This window comes from Cynocephalus volans, chromosome 1 (genome assembly GCF_027409185.1).
Source record: "Cynocephalus volans isolate mCynVol1 chromosome 1, mCynVol1.pri, whole genome shotgun sequence".
NCBI lineage: Eukaryota > Metazoa > Chordata > Mammalia > Dermoptera > Cynocephalidae > Cynocephalus > Cynocephalus volans.
Window position 1 is genome coordinate 29,563,458 of NC_084460.1, and position 27,921 is coordinate 29,591,378.

Here is a 27,921-nt window from a genome sequence, read left to right on the forward strand (position 1 = left end):
TTGCTGTGGGCATTGTGATTTTCTGGACCATGTAAGCAAGTAGGGAGTTGTAACCACAGCTTACTCACTTCCAGCCAGCACATTACAGCTTCCACAGCATGTTCCACCCATCCCCATTCTACAGAAAAGGGGCCTGAGGCTCTATGATGGTTTTAAAATAGATCCACATGTCTTAGACATTCCTTTCTTTAAGAGATGGAGCCTAATTCTCCTCCCCTTGAGTATAAGCTGAACTTAGTGACTCTCTTCTAGCAAGTAAAGCAGAGATGTCAGTGTATGACATCCAGAACTGGGTCCTAAGAAGCACTGTGGCTTCCTCCTTGTTCTCTTCTGTTTCACTGTGGGGAAGCCAACTGCTATATCATGAAGACACTCAAGCAGCTCTATGGTTAGCCCATGTGATGAGGAACTGAGACCTCCTGCCAGAGCCATAGGAGTAAGCAATATTGGAAATGGATCCTCCAGCCCCAGTCAAGCCTTCAGATGGCTGAGGCTGCAGTCCCAGCCGACATCCTGACTGCAACCTCATGAAAGACCCTGTGGAAAGAACAACCCAGCTTAGCCCCTCCCAAATTCCTGTCCTACAGTGCCTAAAAGATAATAAATGTTTGTCATTTTAAGCTGCTAAATCTTGGGACAATTTGTCACACAACAATACATAACCAATTTATGTCCTGTGGTTAAAGGTCTGCTCTTCTCCAGGGAAAGGGGATCCATTCCTTGGTCTACCTTGGGACTGCAGCGGCCACCACAGGGCCCAAAGGCGAAGGCACAAACCACAGACACTGGACCAGGCTGCCTATGTGCTCACAGGCTGTTTATTTATTCAAGAATAAGGAGGAGAGAGAGAGAGGATAAAAAGAAAAAACAGACGCCCCAAGGTGATAGGGCTTAGGGAAAAAATAAACATAAAGGCTCCTCTTCTTTCTCTTGCTGCTGACCCCAGGGAACTCCAGCTTCAGATGGGGCCTCTTGGGGTGGCTTAGGGGCCTCTAGGAGGCCTGGCAGCTCAGCTGTTGGCTGCAATTAGGATCTCCATGGGGGAAGGTCCCAGGATCGGAATGGCTTCTGTGTACACAAAATATCTCTCTGCAAAAGGCACTGGTGGAGGGGGGCAGCGGGAAAGCTGCCCCATCACAGGCAGGATCCACTGTGTCCTGGGTCTGGGTCCTGGTCCCCAAGACCAATCCAGCCTCCCTCAGGGGCTTGGTCTCTGAGGCCCTTGTTCCTCTCCTCTCCCTTCCCTTAGCCCAGTGGTGAGCAGGCAGTCTGTGGAGGGCCAGGTCAGGCCATGTGGCGGACACCCCTTCTTCAGGGCTAGTGCGTCAGACAACTTCTAGGCCAATAGCCCCAGGCGGGTGACTTTGGCGGAGAGGAAGGAGTGAATGATGAAGACCATGGTTTTGGGACACGAGTGCAGGTCCAGCTGCTGCAAGGTGGATGGAGAGAAGGGTCAGGGGCCTGTTTAGCCTCACCTCCAGGAAAGCATAGCCCCTCCTCCCCAGGGTGCAGAAGCGGCCCTCCACTCACGATCTCGCCTTCAGCACTCCCAAAGTCCAGGAAAAGAACACTGGCACCATCATCAGAGGACATCTGCAGCTTCTCAAAGGGCTGTCGGAGCAGCACAGTTCGGGCCGCACCTGGCTCAGCCGCCCACAGTGTGAAGCCCTTGTCAATGTGCACAGAGAGGTTGCATGGACGCCCATTCCACGTGCAGGCTGCAGGGAGAGTGCGTGGGCACAGGCACAGCCGGCACCTCAGAGATCACAAGCCCCACCTCCAGCTCCCACCAGCGGCCCCACAAAGTGGGGCCTGAATACCACCAAGGATGAGATGCTCACTGTCTGTTATGACACTTGTACACCCACCCTGCGTAGTCACCCCCATCCTAAAATACAGAAAGATGGGCCATCAGAGAACCTGCACCCACTTCTAGTCCCACTTTCAGCAGCACCATAAGTAGAAAGGGGGAACTCAAAATCTGCCATGAAAGGAGGCCCACTTCCTACAAAGTCATCACAGACCTACCAAGCATGGCCCTTGGAGACCTTAGAGACCTGTAGAATTGCCCAGTTAAATTTAAATTTCATATAAGCAGTGGGTAATTTGGACACAATTATACGAGAAATGTTCATTGTTTATCTGAAATTCAAATTTAACTGGGTATCCTATATTTTATCTGGCAACCCTACCTCAAGTGCCATCTCTCACATCCTCTCCAGCAAAATCACAAAGCTAGGGCAAGAAAAACCCCAGGGAAAAGTCTCACTATCTACCAGGGCACCTGCACATCCAAAAGAGAGGGCCCTCAGAGAGCCCAAACTCCACTTTCTGTCCCCCTCTTGAAGCACCCTAAAGAAGGAAGCTGGAATGCCTCTGGGGATGAGGATCATTACAGAGAGGCACTACCAGATCCACCCAGCTCACCTGTAGACACCTCCTGCACACCCTCGGCGGCCCGGTGACAGCCATCTACCAGCTGGCGGGTCCAGGCAGCCAGCTCCTGCGGTGACTCCACACTGAACAGGTGAGTGTCCACACCGTGGCGTGTGCCCGTGCGCAGGGCAAAGGAGAGCTCTGCATCATAGGGCACTGAGCCCTTAGAGGGGCCTGAGTGCACCAGCCTGGAGGTGGGGGACAGAGAGCTAAGCATGAGGCCTCAGGCAAGGAGGAAATAGCTCTGGGGAAAGGGGGGCAGTGGCCTGGGAAGGGACTTTGTGAATCCTCTTCCACCTAATGGGGGACATGACACATCTCCGCCACCCACCCCTTGTTCCCTCGGCTCCAGCAGTACTGTTGTCCTCACATACACACGAAGCACACTCCTGCCTCAGCACCTCTGCATGTGCTGTTCCCTCTGCCTATACAGTTTCCTGATCATCTGCGTTGCTTAATCCCTCACTTGCTTCAGATCCTTGTTCAAATGTCACCTCCTCTGAGAAGCCTTCCCTGACTTCCTTGTCTACAATCGCACTCTGTCACTCACTAGCCTTGCTTTTCATTATAGTATCAAAAATTATACTTTTTATTTTTTTGTTTGTTTGTTTGTTGGTTTTTTACTCTTTCACTAGAATGTCAGCTAGGGTAGAAGTTTTTGTCTATTTTGTTCGTCACTGTATCCCCAGTAACTAGAACTATGCCTGACACATAGTAGGTGCTCAATAAACATTTGTTGCAAGTGATTAATGAGTCACTTGATTAGGTAGGCAATCCATGTCCTACTTATCCCTAGTAGCCAGCAGGCTCCTGATACATAGCCAAAACCCAGCCCAGAGTCAGAAGACATGGATGACAGACCCTACAACTTGATTCTCACTCACGCTGTAGCCTTGGAAAGTTCACTGCCCCTCTCTGGGCAGCAGATCTCAGAATTCTGGCCCTCAGCCCTCTTTGCTCCTCACTCCACCCACTCTCTTTCCTGTAGCATCAGTTCCCCCTTTGGGTACCCTGCTGACACCCAGTCTCTCACTTTCCAGCCCTGAGCTGCAGACCCAGAGTCCCCAAGCTTCCTATCCAAGTTCCCTAACCATCCCACATACACTTTTGGACTTGACTCAGCATCTCAATCTAGCCTCCTCCCTTTGCACTCCCACCCCCAGTCCCACACTCACCCAGACACGAGCCGCACGCCTCCTGTTCATTCATCACCTCCTTCACCCTCCCCATCTGGCAAGCACTAAGCCCGTTTAATTTTACCACCCATGTGTTTTCCAATGCAAATACTGCCTTTCTTCTCCATCTGCTGCCTCCACCCACCTCCACCACCCCGAGCCACCATCATCTCTCCTGCATGACTGCACAGCCTCCCAGCTTCCATCCTTCCTTCTCCAGTGCATGATCCACGTGGCAGCCACAGGGATTCTTTTAAAAGACAACCTGATTCACCAGCTTAAACCCTTCCACACTGCCACAACTCTTAAAATAAAGCTAATATTCCTTAACCAGGCAATAAAGTCTCTGCAAGATCAGTCCCTGCCAACTCACTGTCTCATTTCTCTCCATTTCCTGCGTGGATTCTACATACTGGTTATTCTACCCTCATAGCTCTATGAAATGTCATAGCCCTTCAGGCCTCTGTACCTTTGGCCATGATGTTCTTTCTGCATGAGATGCTCTTCCACCCCTTCTTAAATAACAACCTTCTACTCATTCCTCAAAGGCCAGCTTAAATGTCACCTCCTCCCTGAAGCCTTCCCTGACCCAGCCAGGCACAGTTAAATGGCTCCTACGACCCTGCACTGTAATGACTATTCCTGAGTCTGTCTCCCCCACCAGACTGGTTCTCCCTAAAGGCAGAGACTGTCAGGGTCAGCTCTGTGTCCCCCAAACCATGCAGCACAAGGTGTAGGTGTCAATAAATGAGTGACTGGTGGAACATCACATCCTTCTGTTCCAAGACCCCATTTTACAGATGAAGAAATTGAGGCCCAGACAGGACAGGGAGATGCTTCAGCTCACTGGGGAAATAACTCAGGGCAGAACAGGGCTGGAGTTCCTAGCTTCTTGGGCCCATCAGGAGCATCTCCCCCCAAGCTCTGGGTGAGACACGCACCCCTGCCTGTGGATACCTGGTGGCGATGAGTGGGGCAGTACGGGCCGGCCGGCTCAGGGCCTCACGGGTCTGGGGGAGACAGCTGTAGAGAAGCAGCTCCTTTTCAGTCAGCAGGGCCAGGGTGGGGGCCGTGCCCCCACTGGGCAGCTGCAGGGGGCAAAGCAGCGATGAGGAGAGGTGGAGAGGGGACAGTTAGAGGGCCAAGGGAGAGTGAGACAATGAGGGGCACAGCCCCAAGGGGGGAACAGAGAGGGAAGGACAGGTCCTGGGCCCAGCAGGCACCTGCTCAGTCAGCCAACCAATCTGCTTGATGTCTTCCTGGCTTCCAGCTGTGCTGGTGGCTGCCAACAGTGCCTGCAGCTCGTCCTTGACCCAGGGCATCAGAACGTTGATCTGGGCTTGGATGGCACCTGCCCATGACCTTGCACTAGCCTCATCCTTGGCCCTCAGGAGGAGGGTGTCTTGGCCATCTGCTGAGCAGATCTCCAGATACCTGCAGGCACAAATAGGGTGGAGGGGAGGGCCTAGCCACTGGGCTGCAGCTGGCCAATCCTGAAAACTGACCCAAGAAACCCCACCCACTGTCAAACAAGGAGAAACCACAGGGGATGTCCATGACAGAACCAGGAAGGATACTCGCTGCTGGGGCTCCAGCTACAGTTGCTGGGGTCTCATGAGGTCTCAGGACAAGAGACTGTGACATACATGCGCATATGCATACACACACAGAGACAATCACACTCAAACTTGTATGATAGGGGCCAAAATTAGTACTGCGAGAGGATTCATAATCTTGCCCTTTTCTCCTTGTTTCTAAGGAAGAGTCTCTTGCTGGGCCAGCTCCCAAGTTCCCCCTGTTGCACAGAATCAAAGCAATTTACTACACATGGGAAAAAACAAAATAAAACTAAAGCAGCATAAGAGGCCAAATTGATCTACATAGTAAAGAGCTGGGGGATTGGAGTGGGGAGAAGGGAGGAAAAAATATGCAGTGCAGGCAAGTGTGGAGAAAAAGTTTCAGGGAGGTACCAGTAGGAGTGGTGACAAGGATGGGGCCGGCCCGTGGCTCACTCGGGAGAGTGCGGTGCTGATAACACCAAGGCCCTGGGTTCGGATCCCATATATGGATGGCCGGTTCGCTCACTGGCTGAGCATGGTGCTGACAACACCAAGTCAAGGGTTAAGATCCCCTTACCGGTCATCTTTTAAAAAAAAAAAAAAAAAAAAGGAGTGGTGACAAGGAGAGGATTTTCAAAATGTTTCAGGGGCATTAAAGACTCACTTCCCTCTGCATGCTGTAGTAGTTGGAGTGGGGCAGAAACTGGATGACAGCTCACACAACACCTATTTCCAGCCCCCTTCACCTCTGCCTTTCTCTACTGCAGGATTAGAAAGCAAAATACTTTAATTCCCAGCCTCCCTTGCAGCTAGGTCTAGCCATGTGACCTAGTCCTGGCCAATGAGATATGGATAGAAGTGTCTGGAGAGGGTGTCCCTTTCCAAATGAAAGATCGATCTTCCTTAGGTATAGTACTTAGTCTCCAAAAAATGGCTTCTGCCAAATCCATCCCTCCCTGTACACATAGTTCAACTCTCCCAGCAGGAAATGAAGTTCATTTCTCCTCCCCTTGACCTTGTGATTTGCTTTTATGAATAAAATGTAATAGAAGTAACATGCTGGCATTACCAAACCACCCTAGAAGCAGCCTACCTACCCTGAGACCACCATGCTATGAGAAAGCACAGCTAGCCATGTGGAAAGGACACATGGAAAGAGAAATGCTCGGCCAGCCCCTAGCTTTCCAGCCATCCCAGTTAAAGTACCAGACATGTGGGAAGCAGCCATCATGGACTGCCAGCCCAGCAGATACCACACAGAGCAGAAGAACTGGCCAGCTGAGTCAGCCCAGATTATAAAATTGTGCGAAATAATAAATTGTTTTGTTTTGTTTTGTTTTTAAAGATGACCAGTAAGGGGATCTTAACCCTTGACTTGGTGTTGTCAGCACCACACTCAGCCAGTGAGTGAACCGGCCATCCCTATATAGGGATCCAAACCCGTGGCCTTGGTGTTATCAGCACCGCACTCTCCCAAGTGAGCCACAGGCCGGCCCATAAATTGTTATTTTTCTAAGCCACTAAGTTGTAGGATGGTTTGTTATAGAGCAATAGATAGCCAAAATACTGGAAGAAAAGTCTCTTTGCCTTTTGCCTTCCTCCTGTCTGGAATATGAACACAATGCTTGGAGGTCCAGCTACCATCCTATCTCAATTAAGGAGAAAACCCATAATAAAAATGGCAGAAGATGATGATAAGGGCTGGTCATTTAGCTCAGATGGTTAGAGCATGGTGCTGATAACACCAAGGTCAAGGGTTCAGATTCCCATACTGGCTAGCCACAAAAAAACAAACAAAAAAAAAAAGTTAAAAGACTGATTCCTTAGTGGCATCCTTGAGAAACTATAAGCAGCCTGAATAGCAGACCCTGGACTTCTTTTTAAATGTGTGGGAAAATAAGCCCCTCATTTAAGCCATTGCTTATTGCAGTTTCTATACTTGCAGCCTAATGCAATCTTAACACTGAGTAAAAGATTGAAATAATTTTCACTATATTTTGGTTGCCAGACTATGTTCCTTTGACTGGGATACTGCAGTGATAGTGGGTCATGAGGAACCCCAGATATATTCAGGTTACACATGTAGTTGCACATGCATGCACATGTTCAAGCACACATGGATGCACACATATACATGCATACACACCTACAAATATTAACTCATAAACATACACAAACACATCTGTGTCGATCTACACCCATCCACACACAAACACTCACATATATACACACACTTGCATTTATATGTCATCTACATGTGCACACACATAGAAACACATATACACAGATGATTTGGGTGATATCTGGGATCAGGCTGAGAACCTAATGTTCCATGAGTCTCAGGAAGGACAAGCACAATCTCACCTTCACCCAACACAAAAGGCCTATTTGGTGGTGCACCTATAAGTAACCCATGAATCACCAGCTCTTGCCTCATGGGAGCAGGCAAGGCTGTGGCATCAAGTGGAGCCAAAAGATTTGGATGCTGGACATTAACCAGCCCTCCCAGCCAATGTTGGGCATTTGCCTGGCATTGAACCTAGGCTGTAACTAGGATGCACAACACAAGCTTTTTATGTATATACCACATACACGCCACCCCCAACACTGCATACCCCCTTGACCAACATATACTCCATTCAACCGCAAACATCATGCAAGCCCTTGCAGCTTCTGTCTAAAACAGAGAGAACTACCTGGAACGAGGCAAGTATCACCCTTTCTGGTAGTGTGATCTTGGGCAGGTTACTTCCTCTCTCTGTCCTCATCTATAAAATGGGGTTGAAATAATAGGACTTTGCTCATAGGGCCACCGTGAGAGTTAAATGAAACTGCGCATGCGAAGCAGTTGACATAGTGCTGGGTACACAGTACCACTCAGTAAACGTTAGCACAGTAAGCACTCAGTAAATGTTAACTGCTATCAATCTTATTATCAATGAACTGTTAAAGGCTGCTCAGATGTGAAGGAAGGTAACCTTCCATGGCCTTGAAACAAATATTACCAAACATCTCAAAACCTCAGCAGAGGTGGCAGAGACTTGAGGGAATCCTTGAGTTCAACAACCTTACTTCACAATGGAGAATCTAGGGCTGGCTGGTTAGCTCAGTTGGTTAGAGCATGGTGCTGATAACACCAAAGCCTAGGGTTTTGATCCCTATACCAGCCAACCACCAAAAAAAAAAAAAAAAATCTGAAGGTCAATGAGGAAAAGCAAATAGTTCAAGGAGAACCAGGACTGGAACCCAGGGCTCCTCCCCAGAGCAAGTCCTTCCTCAGATGTAAACCTCCCAGAGGAAAAAGTGAGAAGCAGAGGACACCACGTCCCCATAATGGTACTCATGCATCCACCCCACCTATTTCTTAAGCACCTACTATGTTCTGGCACTGTGCTTGTCACTTGTACATACAAATACAGTAGTATATTTGGTCCCACAACACCAGGGCATCCGTCTGTCTGAGTTGCCCCCCACCCCAGCCTTACCTGGGCTCTGGGTCAGTTGGGGTGCACCTCCTCGAGACATATGCCATCTTCAAGGACACATGTTTGGCCTCACTGAAGTTCCGGGGTGGAGGGCCAGGGGAGGAAGGCTGCCGCTGAAGGGGTGAGGCAGGAGGCGAGTCCCAGCCGACTGAGGTCCCACCAGCAGAGTTCTTGAAATACGGTGAGACCTCCTTCATGTACTTGACTGGTCAGGAGCGAAGTCAGCAGTTACTACTGTGACAGGCGCACCCACCCAGCATGCATCACAATTATCACTAATTCATTAAGAGTTTAATTTATGTCCAGTAGTGCTATCTTCTTCTAAGCTAAAGCCTCTGATAGGGCAGTGAAGTAAGAAATACTGGATGCCCGCCAATATCTCTTCTCTCACCTTCTCCTGGCTAATAGACACATTGCCACCTGGAAGAAAGACATTTCCCAGCCTCCTTTGTAGTGAGGTGAGGCCACATGACCAAGTTCTAATCAAGTAAGTGGAAGGATTTGGACCTTCGGGATGGCTGCTGAAAGGAACAGACAACAGCTGCAGCAAGGCAGTGAAAGAGCACTGAGAAGGGATTCAGGACATGTCACTGCTCTGCCACTGTCCCATGTTTGCCTCTATCTCTTCATTCTTCTCATCTGCAAAAAGGAGGAACTGATGAGTTCGTCCTGTGGCACAGACTAATTGTCCTCCAACATAGTGATAGCTTCTCAGCTAAAGACTTCATTTTCCAGGCTCCCTTCCAACAATAATTGCCCATGTGACCATGTCTGACCACTAGGATGAGAGCAGAAAGGATGTGTGCAGCTTCCAGGTTCTGCCTATCACAGAAAAGGAATTCCCCTCCCTCTCTTTTCCCCTTTTGCTGCCTAGAAACCAGACTGGGGGAGTGGGGGAGGGTACCATCCTAACCAAGATGACATGAGCCACACTCTAAGGAAGGCCAACAAACAAAACAGAAATAAACAGATGCTGACACTTTGGAGATGCCATGTCAGACTTGGACTGTTACCAAAGAAAGCATAAAACATCTATTATATTTAAGCCATAGTAGTTTAAATGTTTCTTTATTACAGCAGCATAGTTTGTCCCCTAATCAATATAGGTGCCCAGGGGACCTCTGAGCTCTGACCAGTTTTCACTGATTGAGTGTAGTGGACACCTTCTAGAATGGCATTGTCCAACAAAACCTGCTGAGATGATGGAAATCTTCTATATATGCACCATTCAATATAGCCACCGCTAGCCACATATAGCCATTGAGCACTTGAAATGGGGCTGGTACAAATGAACTGAATTTTTATTTTTATTTTTTAAAAATTTTTCTTGGCAGCTGGGCAGTACAGGGATCCAAAACCATGACCTTGGTGTCACAGGGCTGCGCTCTAATCAATTGAGCTAACTGGCCAGCCATTGAATTTTTATTTTTTTTATTTTAATTAACTTAAAATTAAATTCAAATAGTCACATGGAGCCAATGGCAACCAAATTGAACACTGCAGTCTAGAATAGCAGCCCAGACCTGCTTCTCTGCCCAACTGGCCCATAAAGTCATGTTCTTCCATTTGATCCTGCCCTCCTGGCCATGGGAGCTGGACCAGGGTGAACACCTGAGCCACATTAGGTTACCCAAATTGAAACTGGGAGAGATCTTAGACTGGTGGCTTGAATGCTATAGGGGCAACTACCTTCTGCTGTGTGGACAGAGAAGAGGAGAAAGCTGGTGTAGAGAGAGATTTGTGGAAATTCATGATGAGAGACAGAGGAAAGATCTGCCAGGAACCTAATAATGTTCCAGTTTCTGATATTCGTCCTTCAGAAAGTCAGCAATCCCAACTGGGGATCTGACATTTGCAACCAAAAGAGTCTTGACTGGGGACCCAGTGATGGGGGCCAGGATCCCACACCTTTCCAGAAAAGGAAGATCTCATTAGCAATGGCAGCTAGAAGCAAAAAGTAACATGATGACAGGGCTGATCTGAGAAGAGCCTGGTGGGTAGAGAGAGATTAAGGGACAAGTCAGCTTCTTGAGCACCTACTATGTGCCAGGTATTGGGCTGGCCCTAGGACTGGGATGGCAAGCACATACCATTTGTCCCACCATTTCTTCATCCCTTTCACATGGAAGACATCACTGATCAATCATTGTATTCTGTGGCAGCCATTATCAATCAGTTAAGGCTGATTGGTAATAACAAATTTTGGTCATTCTTGATATATCAATTCCGTGGGTTTAGCTGCAAATAATAAAATACATAATAACAGTGCTTTAAACAAGGTATTTATGATTTCACTTAAGAAGTCTGGAGGAAGGCAATTCAGGATAGGATCAGAGGCTCAATGACAGTGGCTTCTGGATAGGCCCCTTTGCCTTTCCCTTGCCCTTCCCCTCGTGACCACAAGGTGGCTGCCACAGCTCAACCCAATCATTCCTTACATGACAAAACCAAAGCAGGAAGGGAGGAGACAGGCAGAAAAAGGGCTGTCTCCTCACACCTCCCTCTTATCAAAGAGGTAAAGATTTCCATGAAGCCCCAGTAGATGTCTCCTTATATCTCACTGGCCAGAACATCAATGATGATTCAGCCTCTGGAGCTAAGTGTACTTCCACCCAATAAAATCAGGCTTCTGTTAGCAAAGAAGGGGAAATGGTTTCTAGGCAGGCAACCAACAGTGTCTGCCACACATGCCCTGGCATCTGGGCTGTTCCCAGTTCTGATGAGCAGCAGTCTCTTCATCTCAAAAGAGCTACTAGGGGAGAGTGTGTACATCAAGGTGGTTAAAAGACTTGCCCAAGCACTGGTCTCTCTTCCTCCAGCCAGGCTGTACCCTCTGCTGCTCTACTGGGGGGGTGCCTGATGCCTGCTAGCTCTTCCCTTCCTCTCCTCTCAACCACACCTGCTCCCATGGCCATCTGGCCTGCTAGCTATCTGACCTGTGCACTCAAGGCCCAGCCAGCATGCCCTGCGTGTGAGTGGACAGCCCAGGAAGGTGTTAGGAATCAGTTCTTGGCCCAGCTCCCTGGAAGAACCAGATAAGAAGCTATTTCTGTCGCATGAGATACCCCTGAGACTCAAATAGGATTCAGGCAAATGGGTGAAAGAGAGAGGGAATAGGGCCAGCCCGTGGCTCACTTGGGAGAGCGTGGTGCTGACAACACCAAGTCAAGGGTTAAGATCCCCTTACAGGTCATATTAAAAAAAAAAAGAAGAAGAAGAAAGAAAGAGAGAGGGAATTACAAACCCTGTTAGGGTTGGAAGAGAAGTTGAAAGCAAGAGCAGTTTTTTTGGAGGGAACTAAGCCTAAATCTGAAGTTTGGGGACTAGAACTAAAAGTTACTCATCCTCATCACTGCAGCAATAACTTACCTAGGACTGACTGTTGGATTATGTTTCAAGGGGTAACAGAGATGGGACATCACAGCCTACCTGACAGCCAAAAACCATCCCTCCTTCTTCTTGCTAACAAAACCCTGAGCACTAGAGCCTCAGCGCCCAACCTTGGGAGAGAATCTTGATTGGTCAGAGCTAATCATAACCACTCCATCCCTCTGGCATGTGATCGGTTCAGAAAGGGTCAGATGATACAATTATGGCCAATGGGATGTGAGGAAAGTAAATTCCTTTCCTTTCCCATCCTCTAGCCTTTCCAAGTTGCTGGGAGGGAACTTGGTCCTAGATCAATGATAGCCACTTTCAGACCACAGGGTTGGGGTCCATAATCGAGGGTGGTGAAGCCAAAAGATGAGATGGACAGACCTGAGCCTTCAATCATACCATGAGCCCCTAAACTGATCTACCCTGGACCCATGATGCCTCAAGATATTCTGGAAGATAACACATTTTCTTCAATGTTTAAAACTCTTTGAATTGGGTTCCTGTTGCTTGCAATTAAAAGCATCCTGCCTAATACAGCACCCAGCACTGCAACTGCTACATCTCCCTGCTATGACTGGCAACAACCCTCCCCTGCTCAGAGCCCTGCTCTGGCTCCCCTGTACTCTTTGACCAACTTCAAGACCCTGCAGGATCTGGGCTCTGCCTGCCTCACTGACTTTACTTTCTACCATATCCCTAATCTCACCCTCTAGTCCAATCACACCAACTACTCACAGCTCTGAGAAGCTATATGAGCTTCCAAACATCTGTACCTTTGAAAATGCAGTTCTCTCTGCACAGAATGTCCTTAGTATATGGTTTGGAGTCAGGTGCTCTTGGATATTCTAGAACTGTCTAGCTATGTGACCACAGACAAAGTAATTCACCTCTCTAGGCCTCAATCTGCTAGTCAATAAAAGAGAAATAACAATGTCTACCCCAGAGAGACATTAGGATTAAATGAGATGATATAAAACATGTAGCACATATTAGGGACTCAAGAAATAGGTTTTTCTTACCTATCAGCCTCCCTTGCCCACACTTCCTAGAGCTCTGTTGTGATTTTGTGTGTTGCAGCTATCTCCCCCACCAAACTGGGAGCTACTAGAGGATAGAACTTTGGCTTGATTCAAACCCAGAGTCAGCATTCTGTGAATGGAGAAATAAATGCGGCAGAAGAGTCTCATTCAGCAGGAGGAAGAAGGCACCACAGCCCAAAAAGTCAGGCTCAGCTCAGATGTCACCTCCTCTAGGAAGCCTTCCCTGATACCCCATCCAGATCTATCACACCCATCATCTCTGCAGACCCCAAGACCCCACTCCCCTGTGATTATCTGTGTGGGGTCTGTGTCCTCACCAGGCTGGAAACACTATGAAGGCAGGGACCTCATCTGATTTATCTCTGTGTCTCTAGAATCCAGCAGGGATATCATGTGCTACATGCTCAGAAAATGAACACTGATCAAATTTGAAGCCAGAGAAACTGCTAGAGGCCCTGCTTACCCAGCCATCCCAGAACTGGATCCTCCTTCCCCTTTCCCACAAGAACATGCTATAAATGGACAGCACACCAGCTGGAGCCAGAAACAGAGCTTGGATTTCACAAACCAAGTGCCCTGTCCCAGAGTGGGGGTGGGGTCTTTGGGGCCCCAGACTGTGGCCATAAATAGCCCAGTTCTGAGGCCTCCTCCCCCCTCTGATTTCTGCCTGAGTCACCCGACCAGGCAAGGCGGGGCTGCCCAAAGGCTGAAGGCACAACCATGGCCCTGTGGCCAGCATTCTTCAGACCCCAAGGATAGGCCCAGCAAGTGTCCACACGCTCCCCAGTCAAGCCTCAAGCCCAGGAGCCTGGTAAAACAGTGACATGTGGGGCCGAGCCCGTGGCGCACTCAGTAGAGTGCTGCGCTGGGAGCGTGGCGACGCTCCCGCCGCGGGTTCGGATCCTATATAGGGATGACCGGTGCACTCACTGGCTGAGTCCCGGTCACGAAAAAACGACAAAAAAAAAAAAAAAAAAAACAGTGACATGTGGGCCCTTCCTCCTGAGGGAAGCTGAGGCAGATACAAAGACCTCAATTCCCAGGGACCTCTAGCTCTGCCAAGGAGAACAGCCAGGACCTGACCTCAAGGATCCAGGAATAGATTCCACTAGAAACACAAGGAACAGAGACAGAGCAAGACCATTCACTCTGCTCAGTATAACCGGGGGGTGGGGGAGAATGGTACAGGGGTCACATATGTGTTGCTGACAGAAGGGGACACATCTGTTTTGGCTCAACACAGTATCCCCAGTACTTAGCCCAATGCTCAATAAATGTTTGTGACTGAATGTCCTGGCTTCGAGTCTTAGATGAAGGGAAGATATCCTCTAAGCTCAAGCTGTTCCTTGTCTGTTTAGTGAGTGGTCACTTACTTACCCCTATTTGAAATTACATGAGCGATCCATTTGTTTATTCATCTATGGCCTCTCTCTTCTAGCCAAATGTCAGTTCTGTGAGAGCAGGGACCTGTTTTCTTGTTCACTAGGGTAACTTCAGCCTCTAGAACAGTACCTGACATATACCAGGTAACTCAGTAAATAAGAAATTTGTGAAATGAATTAATATTGAAAGGCCTGGGCTTCTCAGCCTGGAGCAAGAACGCTGAATGTGGACTCTGGTGCGAGGCAGGCTTGGGTTTAACTTCCTTGCTCTGTGTCTTTGGACAAGTGATTTGACCTCTGTGAGTCTCTATTTCCTCATTTTAAAAATTGGAGTAAAATGCATCTACCTCACTGGGTGTTGAAAGATCTAATACCTGTAAAGCACTTTTTCCTGCCTGGCAGAGTATGGGTCTTCAACAGATAGTAGTGTGGTTATTATTTCTGCTGCTGTTCTTAGTGTGACAAAATAAATGATGGGCACAGGATGTGGTGACAGACAAGGATTTGAATCCAGGCCCTGTCACTTGCTATCTGGCTTTGTTGAGTCTCAAGGTCTCTCTGAGCCTCAGTTTCTTTGCCTGATATGCCATCTCTCTAAGAAGGGCATTGTGAGGATTCAAGTTCAAGCTACCCAACTGCCCCGCCCAGGATGGTATGGAGAGAACTCGGGATTCCAACAGGCTCTGGAAGGGATGACCTTTAAGGTCTTGCTGGTCCAGCAAGGCTGAACTATAAATAGTTCCTAGACCCTGGCAGACTCTGCAGCAGCCCTGGCTGACCAGCAGAGCCCAGCCTGCCACATTTTGAAGGATAAAATCTCACCATACCACACCCTTGAGCAGTGCAGGGGATACCACCTACCAAGATCCTAAAGGCACATGAACCTTTTTACCTAACAATACCTCTTCCGGGAACCACACTTGGATAAATGCTCACAAGTGCACAGAACAGTCAGAGCACCACTGTCAGTGGTCCAAGAGGCTAGGGACAACTTGAGTGCCAATTAGTAGGGGCTGCTAAAAACAAGGTGTGAGCTCCCTGACTGGCAGAGACCACTCAGTCTTGTTCATGGCTATATCCCTAGTGCCTACATCCAGTCCTGGCACAGAGAAGAAGCTTTGTAAATATATGTTAAATGAATGAATGAATCCCAAAAATGGGATATTATGCAACCATTAAAATGAATGAGAAAGAGTTACATGTTCTCGACTTGTTAAGGCATAAAAACAAATATGGTTAACTTCCTGGAAGGAAGTGTGCAAAAATATTAACAGTTGTTATCTCTATGAGATGATCACTTTATACTCTCCTGTTGTTAGTTTTTTTATGAATGAGCATATATTACTTTTTAAAAAACTATTCTGTGGGCTGGCCTGTTAGCTCACTTGGCTAGAGCATGGTGCTGATAACATCAAGGTTAAGGATTCGGATCCCCTTACCATGCAGCCACCGAAAAAATTTTAAAAATTGGGCCAGCCAGTTAGCTCAGTTGGTTAGAGCATGGTGTTATAACATTAAAGTCAAGCGTTCAGATCCCAGTACCAGCCAGCTGTCAAAAAAAATCTATTTTATTTTTCAAAAATATATCACCACATTCCAAACCATCCAAGACAGAATTCAGAAATAAGGCTCTATCAACTCAGGAAGCCTAGATTCAGGGTTCTAGGATCTTAGTAATGGGAGAAAGAAGCACTTACTTAGTGTCTACAATATACCAAGCACCAAGCTCAACTCTCTCAATCATACCTTCACCTAATTTCACCAATTCAATGACATGGATTGATATCCTTGTTTTCCAGATGAATAAACTGAGTCTTGGAGGGGTGATACACTTGCAGTGCAGTATAAATATTTAAGAACATGGGTTTTGGCTTCTGACAGATCTGAGCTCAAATTCCATCTCTGTCACTATGTGACCTTGGGAAAGTAACTATCTCTCTGAGTTTCAGTGTTCTCATCTGTACAATGGGATGAATAATATACCTAATTCATAGGAGTGGCATTGAGGATTCAATGAAATAACGTATGGAAGGCACTTAGCATAGTGTCTAGCAAACTATAGGTACTCAATAACCAGCAGACACTACCATAACAATTATTATTATTATTTCCTCCACGACCAGCAGCAGCCAGGGCTATACAGCTAATCAGAGCCAGACCGCCTCCAGAGGCCCTCAAGCATTTTAATCAAGGTCCGGGGAAAAGGCCAGGGCTGGATTAAGCCAAGTTTTGTCTGTGGGGAGTCACATGGTCCAAAGCTATGTGTGAGTGTAGCCAAATAAATGTTTCCTTGAGGACAATGATTAGAACAACAGGTCTTTGCAGCCACAGAACTGGACGGGGGCTCCGTTCACGCATCTGTTCCTGGGACAGGAGTCCTTCCGGTGCCTCAGGGGCATGGCATCTTTCAGCTAAGTTGAACAAATTAGCTGCATCCATTAATGACATCCCACTTTTGACAGTAGTGATGCATGGAGCCAAATTGTGGGCAGACACCTGGCGGCGTCCATCTCCCAGAGGAGGAGTCAGCAGGGGGCTGGGCTTGGAATTCTGTGGACTCATAACAGAAAAACTCAGGAGTCAGTCAAGCCCAGCATGAGACTTGAGCCCCATCTTAAATATTTTCAAAAGTAAACTGCAATTGAAAATGTTAAAGGTAAGGTAGAAAGTCAACTGCAATTGAAAAGGTAAGGTAGAAAGGGACAGAGGTATACTCTACTGATCAGGCCCCAAACACTCACCAAGATCTAATGTGTACTGGTCTTAGTGCCAGGCATAGGGGTTCAGAGACAAACTACACATGGTTCCTGCCCTCAAAGAGCTTCCAGTTTGCTAGAGAAAACAAAAATGATGATGACAATGATGATGGCGATATGGTGATAAAGGCTGACACTTATTGAATGCTTACCATGTAGAAGGCATTGTACTATGCACTTCAAATGCATTGTCTCATCCTAATAAATAGCAAATAAAATAAATGAGTACCTACTATGGGCACTGGCCTTGGCACTTTGGATGCATTATACTTTAATCTTGTAAACAACCATGCGAGGCAGGTATTATCCAAGGCTGAGGCAATAGTGGTCTCTGCAACCAAACAGAGCTCAGTTTGAATTCTGGGCCTGCCAATTTATTAGCTGTATGACTTGCTATTCTATGCCTGCATCTTCTTTAAATTTATTTTTTTATTTTTTATTTTTTTTGGTGGCTGGCTGGTACAGGGATACAAACCCTTAATGTTGGTGTGGCTGTAACTTTTAAAAGCCTGATCTCTCTGTGGGATGTACCTTTCCTACTTTGTACAAAGCACTAAAATTCACTTAATTAATTTTTACTGCCCTTTAGTATTATTTTTTAACACACAACAGACTTACTGTTGTCACTGTCTTGCCAGCCACACTGGAGATAGGAGAAGGGAAGGGCATTTTCCTTGTGGTTGTCCCTCTTTCTTCCCCAGGCCTGGTCTCCAAGGGCCCAGGCTGGCCCTGGCTTGAGGTCTGCACATACAATGGGCCTCTCTAAGTAGCAGACAGAGGCATGTTGGCTGCCATCTTGGGTCCAGACTCTGGTCACAAACACATCCCTGTGGCTGAGAACAGGCTCCAGCCATTTGTACAAACCCCTGACCTAGCAGAGAAAACAGGAGGTAGGCTGGGGTTACTGAGGCCCAGCTGAGCTTCCAACTTAGGCCAGGGAAGCAGTCTCTGATGGCACCTGGGGTTTTCTGGTGACACCTGTTCTTTCAGGACATTCTCAGGAGATTCTGTACCCACCAAGCCCCAGGCCCAAGGAAAGATGCCCAGCTGCCTTGCCAAGTTCACATCCAAAGGACAGGACATCCTTCTACAGCCCCTTGGAGGTGGACTCAGGAGTAAGATGGGGGTGGGGAAATTCAGAACAATGTGGCCAGTGATTGGCTCTGGGGGAAACCTAGGCCCACGGAGGCTCCCAGGAACCCTGGCTGCAGACTGGGGCAACTTCCAAGCCCTAACCTTCTCCACAAACCCCCGGGTCTCAAGGGCTAGCCACAACCCAGCATCTTCCTGTTCTCCAGGCTTCTCTGTTCACTCCTGCAATTCAGAGATTCTTGACTCTTGTGCCTCGCCACCACAGCCACCCCACCCCACCCCCACCCTTTGTGCTGCCTTGGGTGGAATCACCTCCTTCCCTAAGATAGTTGGGCCAGGAGAACAGATCAAAAGAGACTCCAACTAAGAAAAAGCTGGGAGGGCAGGCTGCTTAGCTGAGTTGGTTAGAGTGTGGTGCTGACAACACCAAAGTCCAGGATTCAATTCCTGTACTGGCCAACTGCCAAAAAAAAAAAAAGGAAAGAAAGAAAGAAAGAAAAAGCTGGGAAAAAAATAACAAGAAAGAAAGCCACAACTTCCTTCCTTTATCCAGGCATGGGGCAGGGTTTACCAAGGAATGATCTTGCCTTATAAAATGTCTCAGAAAATATAAGAGCTGGTGATCCTCGACCCTGGAATGTTACACACGTTACTTCTCTTTCCTACTGTGCCTGTGGTAGACATTGCTAATCAATTCCAGCTCCTTTCTGCTGAGCCTCACAATCCTTCCAGATATAGAACTCCCAGTAGCTACCAGTGGAGCTGACACTCTAAATAAAAGCTATTAGTTATCTCTGATCTAGTCTAATCCCAATCAGTAGGGAAACTGAGGCCCCGAGAAGGCCAGGGTCTTACTCAAGGCTAAACAGAGATTCCTCACAGAGCAGACAGGACTTTTTTTTTTTTTTAAAGATGACCGGTAAGAGGATCTTAACCCTCGGCTTGGTGTTGTCAGCACTACAGTTAGCCAGTGAGCGAACCGGCCATCCCTATATAGGATCCAAACCTGTGGCCTTGGTGTTATCAGCACCGCACTCTCCCGAGTGAGCCACAGGCCGGCCCCAGACAGGATTTTAGGAACTGGTTTTTAAATAGTTTGTATGGCTAGCCAGTTTGCTCAGTAGGTTAGAGTGTGGCACTGATAACACAAAGATCCAGAGTTTGATTCCTTTACTGGCCAGCAGACAAAATAAGTAAAAAATAAATAGTTTGTATGTAGGAGACAGTGTTTGTTTATGTTTTATCTCTCCATCAGATGGTAAGCTCCTTGAGGGGAGGGATTGGGTATGGTTTAGTTTCTGCCCCCTGTGTTTTTCTATGCACCAGGCACATAATAGGTGTCTATGAATGTTACTTGGCTTAGTGCGGAAGGAATGGAGTGCATGAGTTAGAGGCACAGCTTGGGTATTAGCTTCTAAAGTCAGGAGATGCTCCAACCATCAAAACTCAGAGATGCGCCCTTCTCGGAATGATGTACATGCTGAGAACCCAGACAGAGGAAGATGAGGGAACCTCAGTGTGGATTAGAAATGTGTCTAGAAGGGCCAGCCCGTGGCTCACTTAGGGTAGCGTGGTGCTGATAACACCAAGGCCATGGGTTTGGATCCCTATAGGGATGGCCGGTTAGCTCACTTGGAGAGCGTTGTACTGACAACTCCAAGGGTTAAGATCCCCTTACCGGTCATCTTTAAAAAAAAAAAGAAAAGAAATGTGACTATAGTAGAAATTTTACTGTCTATAAACTAAACTTTCAAACAGCAGAAACTAAAAGAACTTTCACGTCAACTAAAATGTGACATTTAAATGAATCTCAATTGTTTCAAACCACATTGCTGGATATAAAATATCAAAGCAATGAGGCATCTAGGGGAAAAAGACATATTTTTTTTTTTTGTGGTGGTGCCTGACCGGTGTAGGGATCCGAACCCTTTACTTTGGCATTATAATATTGTGCTCTACTCAACTGAGCTAACCAGCCAGCCCGAAAAGAGACTCATATCCATATTATTTATGTGTGATCCTGTTATTTAACTTTGCTCTTAAAATGTGACTGATATACTTAAACTTTCAGAGACCAACACTCTAGACTCAGTCTTTTATCTTTTTTTTTTTTTTTTTTTTTTTTTGGCAGCTGGCTTATATGAAGACCTGAACCCTTGACCTTGGTGTTACAAGGCTGTGCTCTAATCAACTGAGCCAACTGGCCAGCCCTCGGGCTTTCTTAAGTATTAAAAAAAAAATGCATCAGTAGCATTTAAATTGATACACTAAAATGTAAAATTAAATTGATACCTAAAATGTAAAAATAAAATAAAACAGAACTGAGTGGGAATTGAGATCTGGAGCCACAAGAATTGCCAAAGATCACCTAGGGACTCAGAACCTGTTCACTTCCTTGGTCTCTTAAAGATCCCTTTGGGGACACCAAAGCAACCTAGCGGGATCTGAGCCCAGGCCTCAGCTCAGCAGCTTCTCTGGCCATGGCATTTCCATCATCCCCCGCCACCTCCCTGTGCCTGTTCTGGGCCATGAGCCAAAGACACATTCTTCAGGCCCCCACGGGCTTCCGGAACTGACAGAGTGGAGTTTGAGGAAAAGGCTGAGCAAAGCAGAAACCTACTGAGGGAGAAGGCAAAAGGCAGATATTGGACAACCACAGCAGGAGGCCTATAACAACTGATGTGGAAACTGAGGCCTAAGAAGGCAAGGGTCTCACCCAAGACCACACTGTGAGGGAATAGGGGAGAAAGCCATTCAACCAAGTTTCCCCCAAAAACTCATGTCTGATCCTGCTACATAGTGGTCAAATCCTCTTCCCAAAGAGGATGGATCCCTGGTACTAGAAGAACCTGGAGTTGAGAGCCCCCCCCAGGTCCCCCAGAAGAGAATCTTAGCTGCCCCTTCCCCAGTTCCCACTCCTCTCTTTCCCTGAGTCACTCACTGGGTGGCACATCCTGCCATGAACCTTTTGTCCTGTTCACAACAACCCAGAAAGACAGGAATTGTATCCCCATTTTACAGATGAGGAAACCAAGGCTCAGGAAAATGAAGTGACTTGTCAAAGACCACACCACTAGCAAGTGGCATACAGAAAATGAAAACCAGGTCTCCTTTGCTCTGTGCCAACTCTCCCTCTACCAACCCTGTCTCCAGGCAGGTCCCCAAGTTCAGCTTCAACACTGTCCACCTCCCAGCCTCCAGTGCCAGGCTGGGGCCACTTGAGGCCTGGGGGAGTAGGGAAGAAGTTAAACACCCCCACCCAGCCCTCTGAGCCCTGGGCCCCCAGTGCTTACCCTCCAGCACCACCTCCTTGCCTGTCTTCTTGAGGGCCTGCACTGCCTCATCATGGGTGGCAGAGGACAAGTCTTCCCCATTCACAGACAAGATGGCATCTCCCACGAAGAGGGCCTCCGTCTGGTCAGCTGCTAGTCCCTTGAAGATCTTGGAAATGAGAATAGGCATCTTGTTCTCCCGGCCCCCTGCACAGGCACAGAAACAGGAAGAAACTGAGGCAGATCCAACACTTGGGAGTCATGTCAAGGCAAAATTATTTCTGAAGGCCTCCCTCAGTGCCCAGCCCAGTGCTGGGAAAGGGAGAATGGGAGAGCAAAGAGAATCTCAGAAAAGAATCTTAGAAGTTTGGGACATTAATAATACTAAGTCACTTTCTAAATCCATAATGCTATAGTTTGGTCTCTGAATCATTTGGTTAAATGTTTTTTTGGCAGCTGGCTGGTATGGGAATCCAAACCCATGACCTATGGTGTTATAAGGCTGGGCTCTAACCAACTGGCTACGCAATCAGCCCATTTTTGGTTAAATGTTTTGAGTGTTCACCAGTATTTGAGTAACTTACAAAGTGCTTCAACAGGTTTTTCTTAGATATTTTGGGTTTTAAGCAATTTTCCCACAATGTGGGAACCCATTTATAACCCCCAATCAGGAATTAAGATAGAAGTCAGCTATTACTATGGCTCTGAGAGGACCTCTTTAGCATTCATAAAGTTTTACAATCCAGGATCCAGGCTGGAAACCAAGGCCTTAAAGTCTAGAGATTTCAAAAGTCTATCTGAATTGCAACTCTGATACAAAAGAGGCTAATAATACATTTTACTGAATTGTTTTATTGCTAAACTCTTAAATGCTCTTTTAAAATAAGAAATAGGCTGACCGGTTAGCTCAGTTGGTTAGAGAGCGGTGTGGATAGCACCAAGGTACAGGGTTCAATCCCTGTACCAGCCAGCACCAAAAACAAAAAAAGCCTGGCCAGTTAGCTCAGTTGGTTAGAGTACAGCCTTATAACACCAAGGTCAAGGATTTGGATCCCTATACCAGCCAGCCACCAAGAAAAACAAAAAAATAAATAAATAAAATATAATAAGAAATAGTAATAGTTTATTAGTTCCAAGTATGCTGAGCACTGTGCTAAATGCTTTCAATGTTTTCTCACTGCATCTTCACAGCACCCCTTCATACCAGCATGCTCAATTTCCTATTAGGGAAACTAAAGTGTGGAGAGAAGCCCCTTGCCCAAGGGCACTTAGCTAGCAAGTAGCAAAGCCAGTATTTGAACCTAGGTCTCCTGGCTACAAAACCAACACTCTTAACCCTTGGTAGATTGCTAGTCAGGCCTTCAAATATCACACTCCTGGCCCATACCCAAAGTACTGAAGATGAGAAACTAGTGGCCCAGAGTGGGAGGTCACTGTTCCAAGGTCAAACAACAAGTTGGGACTGGAGCACCTCTCCTGACCCCCACACGGGCCCAACAGTTTGCTCATTACACTGCATAGAGTTTGAGTTCTAGGAGAGGAAAGGGTTTCTATTTACAGCTGCCCTCCCCCAAACTAGGGACTTCAGTTCAGTTTGGAGCTATGATCATTCATGGCTGTCTTAGACTAAGCAAAACTCTAGAGAGGAGGTTACCATGGCAACAAGAGCCCAGTCTCCATTGGATGGGATTGGTACTTCCTCTGAAGCCTCCTAAAACTACCCTCATCCCCGCCTGGAAGTATGGAGCTGGGGAATAACTTTGTGTGACCTTGGAAAGTCCCTGCTCCTTTCAGAGTCTCCATTTGTCCATCTGTGAAATGGAACTCTATATGAACTTCAAGTTTTTTCCTGCTCTGACACACTAAGTGTACAATTTTTGGGTCGGTCTGTTGCCCTATCCCATGCTGGAGTTTGGGGGTAAGATTGGTATCAACTCCTTGGTTTCTGCATTGGCTGCCTGGGGATTTGCCTTTCTGTGGGAAAGAACCAACTCCCCTAGGTACTCCTAGGAGGACTGTGGCCTGATAATTAAGGCTCAAATCCCAGCTCTGTCACTCTGTCACTCACGAACTGTGTGATCATGAGAAAATCATTTTACTTTTTTTTTTTTTTTTTTTTTTGCTGCTGGCACAAGGATCAAACCCAGGACCTTGGTGTTGTCAACTGAGCTAATCGGCCAGCCCCTGTTTTACCGTTGAGAGTTTCAGTTTCCTCACCTGCAAAATGGGTATTATACTCTATACTCCCTATCTTTCACCACACGTTGCTGGGATGAAATTGATCATGAGCCTAGTGTACTGGGCACAGCACCTGCCACACAGCGGTGGCATTTGCCACCATCCCTTCTCCCTCACCCAGGCCAAAGTATCTGGAGGCACCAGTGAATAGAGCCAGCACCAGGAAGAACCGGGAAGGGACAGTGCACATGCAAGATGATATAAGGGCTGACACCCTTTCCCAAAGTGCTCTACTGGGAGCTGGGACCCTGAGAGGCAGATGGGCAGAAACAGTGAACCCATCAGCTGGGGATGTGCAGGGATATCACGCTCTATGGTTAGTTGCTTTGGGACTCTCTCCTAGCCTCCCTTTTTCCTCTCATCTAACAGCAGTAATTAACCAGGCCCCTACTATGTGCTGGCAGGGTGAACCCCGCTCTCACAGAAACATCACAACTCTATCATCACCCTCACTATACAGTTGAAGAAACTGAGGCTCAGAGAAGGGAAGTGACTTGTCCAAATTCACACAGCTGATCCTGACTCAAATACAGTCTGGTTGCACCCTAAAGAAGGCTGTCAGTATCAGGGGCTGAGAGCTCTCAGAGAAGAGTGGTAACTCTGTCCAGCCTCCCCAGCCTGTGCAAGGTAGAAATGATCAGATCAGGAGATTCAAACCCAGCTGTCAGGGCTCCCTGCCCAGGTACACAGCCTTCCTGGGTCCTCAGATTTGTAGGTCCTTGCTGGACTCCTGTCTGTGTTCCCAGCCTGTGCCTCTACCATGTCTCCTATCCACCCCTGTGATTCCCAGACTCCGGGACTTCCTCTCACCTCTTTAGTTCTCAGGGACTTCCCCCTCTCTGCCCTAGTAGTGTCCCAGGCTTCACCCCTTTCTCCACCCTCTGCTTTCCTGAGGCCCCTCTTGTACTTGATGCCCATGTTAGTTGCCCCTCTCAAGCCCCTATGCACACAGAACTTCCACCCACGTGTCTTTGGTGCGCTTCCAACCCCCTCCACACCTGTGCCTTCCGTGAACCCTCAAGACCTCCAACTCCAGAAAACCCCTCCGACACTGGTGTCCCCCGTGCCCTCGGTTCCCTATCTTTTCAGACCCCTCCTTAACCCCAGACAGAGGGTCTCCAACTCCATGTTCTCGGTGCGCTGCCAGCCCCCGCGACCCCTGCGCCCTCGGCGGCCCCACAGACACCACGACCCTATGCCCTCGGTGTCCTGCGCCCACCTTTGATGCTGATGCCCAGGCCACCGGCATCGGCCTTGCGCACCGTCACGCGGCGCCGCTGGAGCAGCAGCGCCTCGGGCAGCTGCGGGGGCGCCGCGCCCGGCTCGGCAGCGCCGTTGAGCGGCGCGGACTCCGGCTCCCGGGGAGCACCAGGCTCAGGGCCGGGCTCGCCGTCGGCTGGGCTCACGGTCAGCGCGTCTTCTGCCACACTGAGCAGCACCCGCTGCCACCGCTCGCCATCGGCTCCCGAGCCCGCCCCAACGCGCAGTTCCAGCAGCCCGGTACGCGGGGCGCGCCTGCCTGACGCCATGTTCGCCTCCGAACCCCCGGGCCGCCGCGCTCGCCCTGTCCCGCCGCGCTCAGCCCGCTCCGACCAAGCGCCCAGGGCAGAGGGCAGCCGGGGCCGGCTGGGCCAGCCACCACCCTACCCCGGCCACTGGGGGTGGAGCTTCGAGGGGCGGGACTATCCCGGGGGTGTGGCCAATACTAGGGGTGGGGCCACAGCCGGAGCGGGAGGCTGGGGCGGGGCCCAGAACCAAAGGATGTGGTGTGGGACTACTTGGGGGGTGGGCCATAAGGGCGTCGAGGTGGGACCACCAAGTCATGATTGAAGCCGGTGAGAGAGTGCTGGGCGGGGTCATAAAGGGGGAGGGGCTTCATGTCGGGGGCGGAACCCCAGGATCTTGTGGAAGAGGCTCTTCTCTGGGATCTTAGCTCGCGAATCGTGGAGCACAAGAAAAAGAGACAGAAACATGGGTTCTGGTGCGAGGCTTTGGGAGTTGGGACGGGGCTACGTATGGCAGAGCGCTGGACTCCAGTGCTTGTAAACACCGAGCCGTGAGGGACTTTGCAGGCAGGGTTGCTAGTGGAGGAGCTCGTAAAGAAGCTGGTTTCCCACTTGTAGGTTGGAGCTTTGGTCTGTGGGCGTGGTTGAGTGTGGGGCGTGGCTTGTAAATAAGGCCGACCCCGCCCACTGGGAGGAGAGATCTGCAAGCTCCGCTTAGGGCTGGAGATGTGGTGGAAACGTTCCCCTAGTCAAAATGGGAGGGAGTTTTTTGTTTGTTTGTTTTTTGTTTCTTAATGACCGGTAAGGGTATCTTAACCCTTAACTTGGTGTTGTCAGCACCACGCTCTCCCAAGTGAGCTAACCGGCCATCCCTATATGGGGATCCGAACCCTTGGCCTTATCAGCACCACACTCTCCCAAGTGAGCCACGGGCCGGCCCAGGAGGGGACAGGCCGGTTAGTTCGGTTAGAACGTGGTGTTGGTAACACCAAGGTCAACACTCCGGATCCCGGCACCGCCCAGCCGCCAAAAAAAGAGAAAGAAAAAAAAGCCTTAAGTCTTACACTTTGAGGCATGGCCGGAGAACCCAGAACTCCTGTTGTGTGGGAAGAGAGCTGCAGGGTAAAACTCTGGATCTGGGCGTCTAGAGACCTGGTTTTCTGATCCCTGCTCAGGCACATTAGCTCCAAGTCGACCTTGCTCCCGTCACTTTACTTCTCTAGGCCTCAATTTCTTCATTTGTTAACACATTGTAAACTGTGAATCCCTGTGCTATTAATATAACTTTCATTTATTGAATGCTTACTATTAGCCAGCCCTAGCACTGAGCATTTTCCATGTGTCATCTCATCTTTCTTTTTTTCTTGGCAGCTGTCCGGTACTGGGATCCAAACCCATGACTTTGGTGTTATAAGGCTGTGCTCCAACCAATTGAGCTAACAGGCCAGCTCATCTGTTATCTCATCTTTAAAGTAGTTTGGTGGGGTAGCTACTGTTAAGAACGCTCCCATTATATAGAAGGGAAAACCTGGATTTAGGTATAATTGGCCTAGGACACACATTTATGAGTGAGACAGAACTGGGACTCAAACTCAGGCCTGTTTGACCTCAATGCCTGGGCACTGAACCACTCTGCTAGAAAGCTAGCAAATACAGAAGGAAGGACTGATTGTATCAGAGAAATCCCACCATATCACACACCTCAACTGGCCCTCATAACTGTCCCCTGTCTCCATCCTCCATTCTTAGCTGGGATGTGTTGGGCAATAAACAGGGCCACACCAGTGTGCAGAATTCTTTCACCTTCAGGCACCTTCCACATAAGATACCATCAAGGGAAAAAAAAGCTTAGAGGAAAACAGATACATACACAAGTTGTCCACAGCAAACTTACATTCAGAAATAACCAGAGACAAACCCAAGTATCCAACAGTAATGGAATGGCTCTATGAAAATCCACTAAGGCCACATACAAAATACATATGTATTATACGCACAGGTATACATAATACATAGATGTCATTTGTTCAGTGTTTGCTATATGTTGGCACATGAGCTGGCTAATTGATATACATTGTCATTTAAACCTCACATAAATCCCTCACAGCCTGCATATTATCCCTATATTATAGATGAAAAAATTGAGGCACATCACTAGTAAGAACAGATCTCTATTCTAACCTGGGTCTATCTGGCTTCCAAGCTCATTTGCCTCCTCCTTCTCCTTTCTGCAGCACACATAGTAGCAGGGGATGATCTTATAATGCATTCATTTATTCAACAAATATTTATTGAACATCCACTATGTGCCAGACATAGTGCTAAGTGTAGGGATTCAGTTGTAAACAAGACTGACAGGTTCTCACCTCACAGAGCATATAGTCCATTGGCAGGTATGATCCCATGGTGGTTAACAGCATGGGCTTTGGATTCTGATTTCCTGCATTCAAATTCTCACTGTGCCACTTTCTATCTGTATGGTCCTGGATGATTTTACTCAACCCCTAAGCTTTCATTTCATAATCTATAGAATGGGGATACTGACATTACTATTTCTGGGATTATTATAAGGAATAAATAAAATAATGCTGGTAAACTACTTA

At 48.0% G+C, this 27,921-nt stretch overlaps 1 protein-coding gene across 1 annotated transcript; it reads right to left on the reverse strand.

The window, feature by feature from the left end:
• Positions 1 to 800: 800 nt before the first annotated feature.
• Positions 801 to 25,452, reverse strand: SNTA1 (syntrophin alpha 1). The gene is made up of 8 exons (XM_063109343.1): positions 25,033 to 25,452; positions 21,597 to 21,782; positions 8,656 to 8,860; positions 4,835 to 5,045; positions 4,569 to 4,699; positions 2,428 to 2,624; positions 1,531 to 1,718; positions 801 to 1,429 (listed from the first exon to the last, which is right to left on the reverse strand). The coding sequence occupies exons 1-8, from the start codon at positions 25,340 to 25,342 to the stop codon at positions 1,337 to 1,339; spliced, it is 1,521 nt and encodes a 506-aa protein (XP_062965413.1). The 5' UTR covers positions 25,343 to 25,452; the 3' UTR covers positions 801 to 1,336.
• Between the last annotated feature and the right edge of the window lie 2,469 nt (positions 25,453 to 27,921).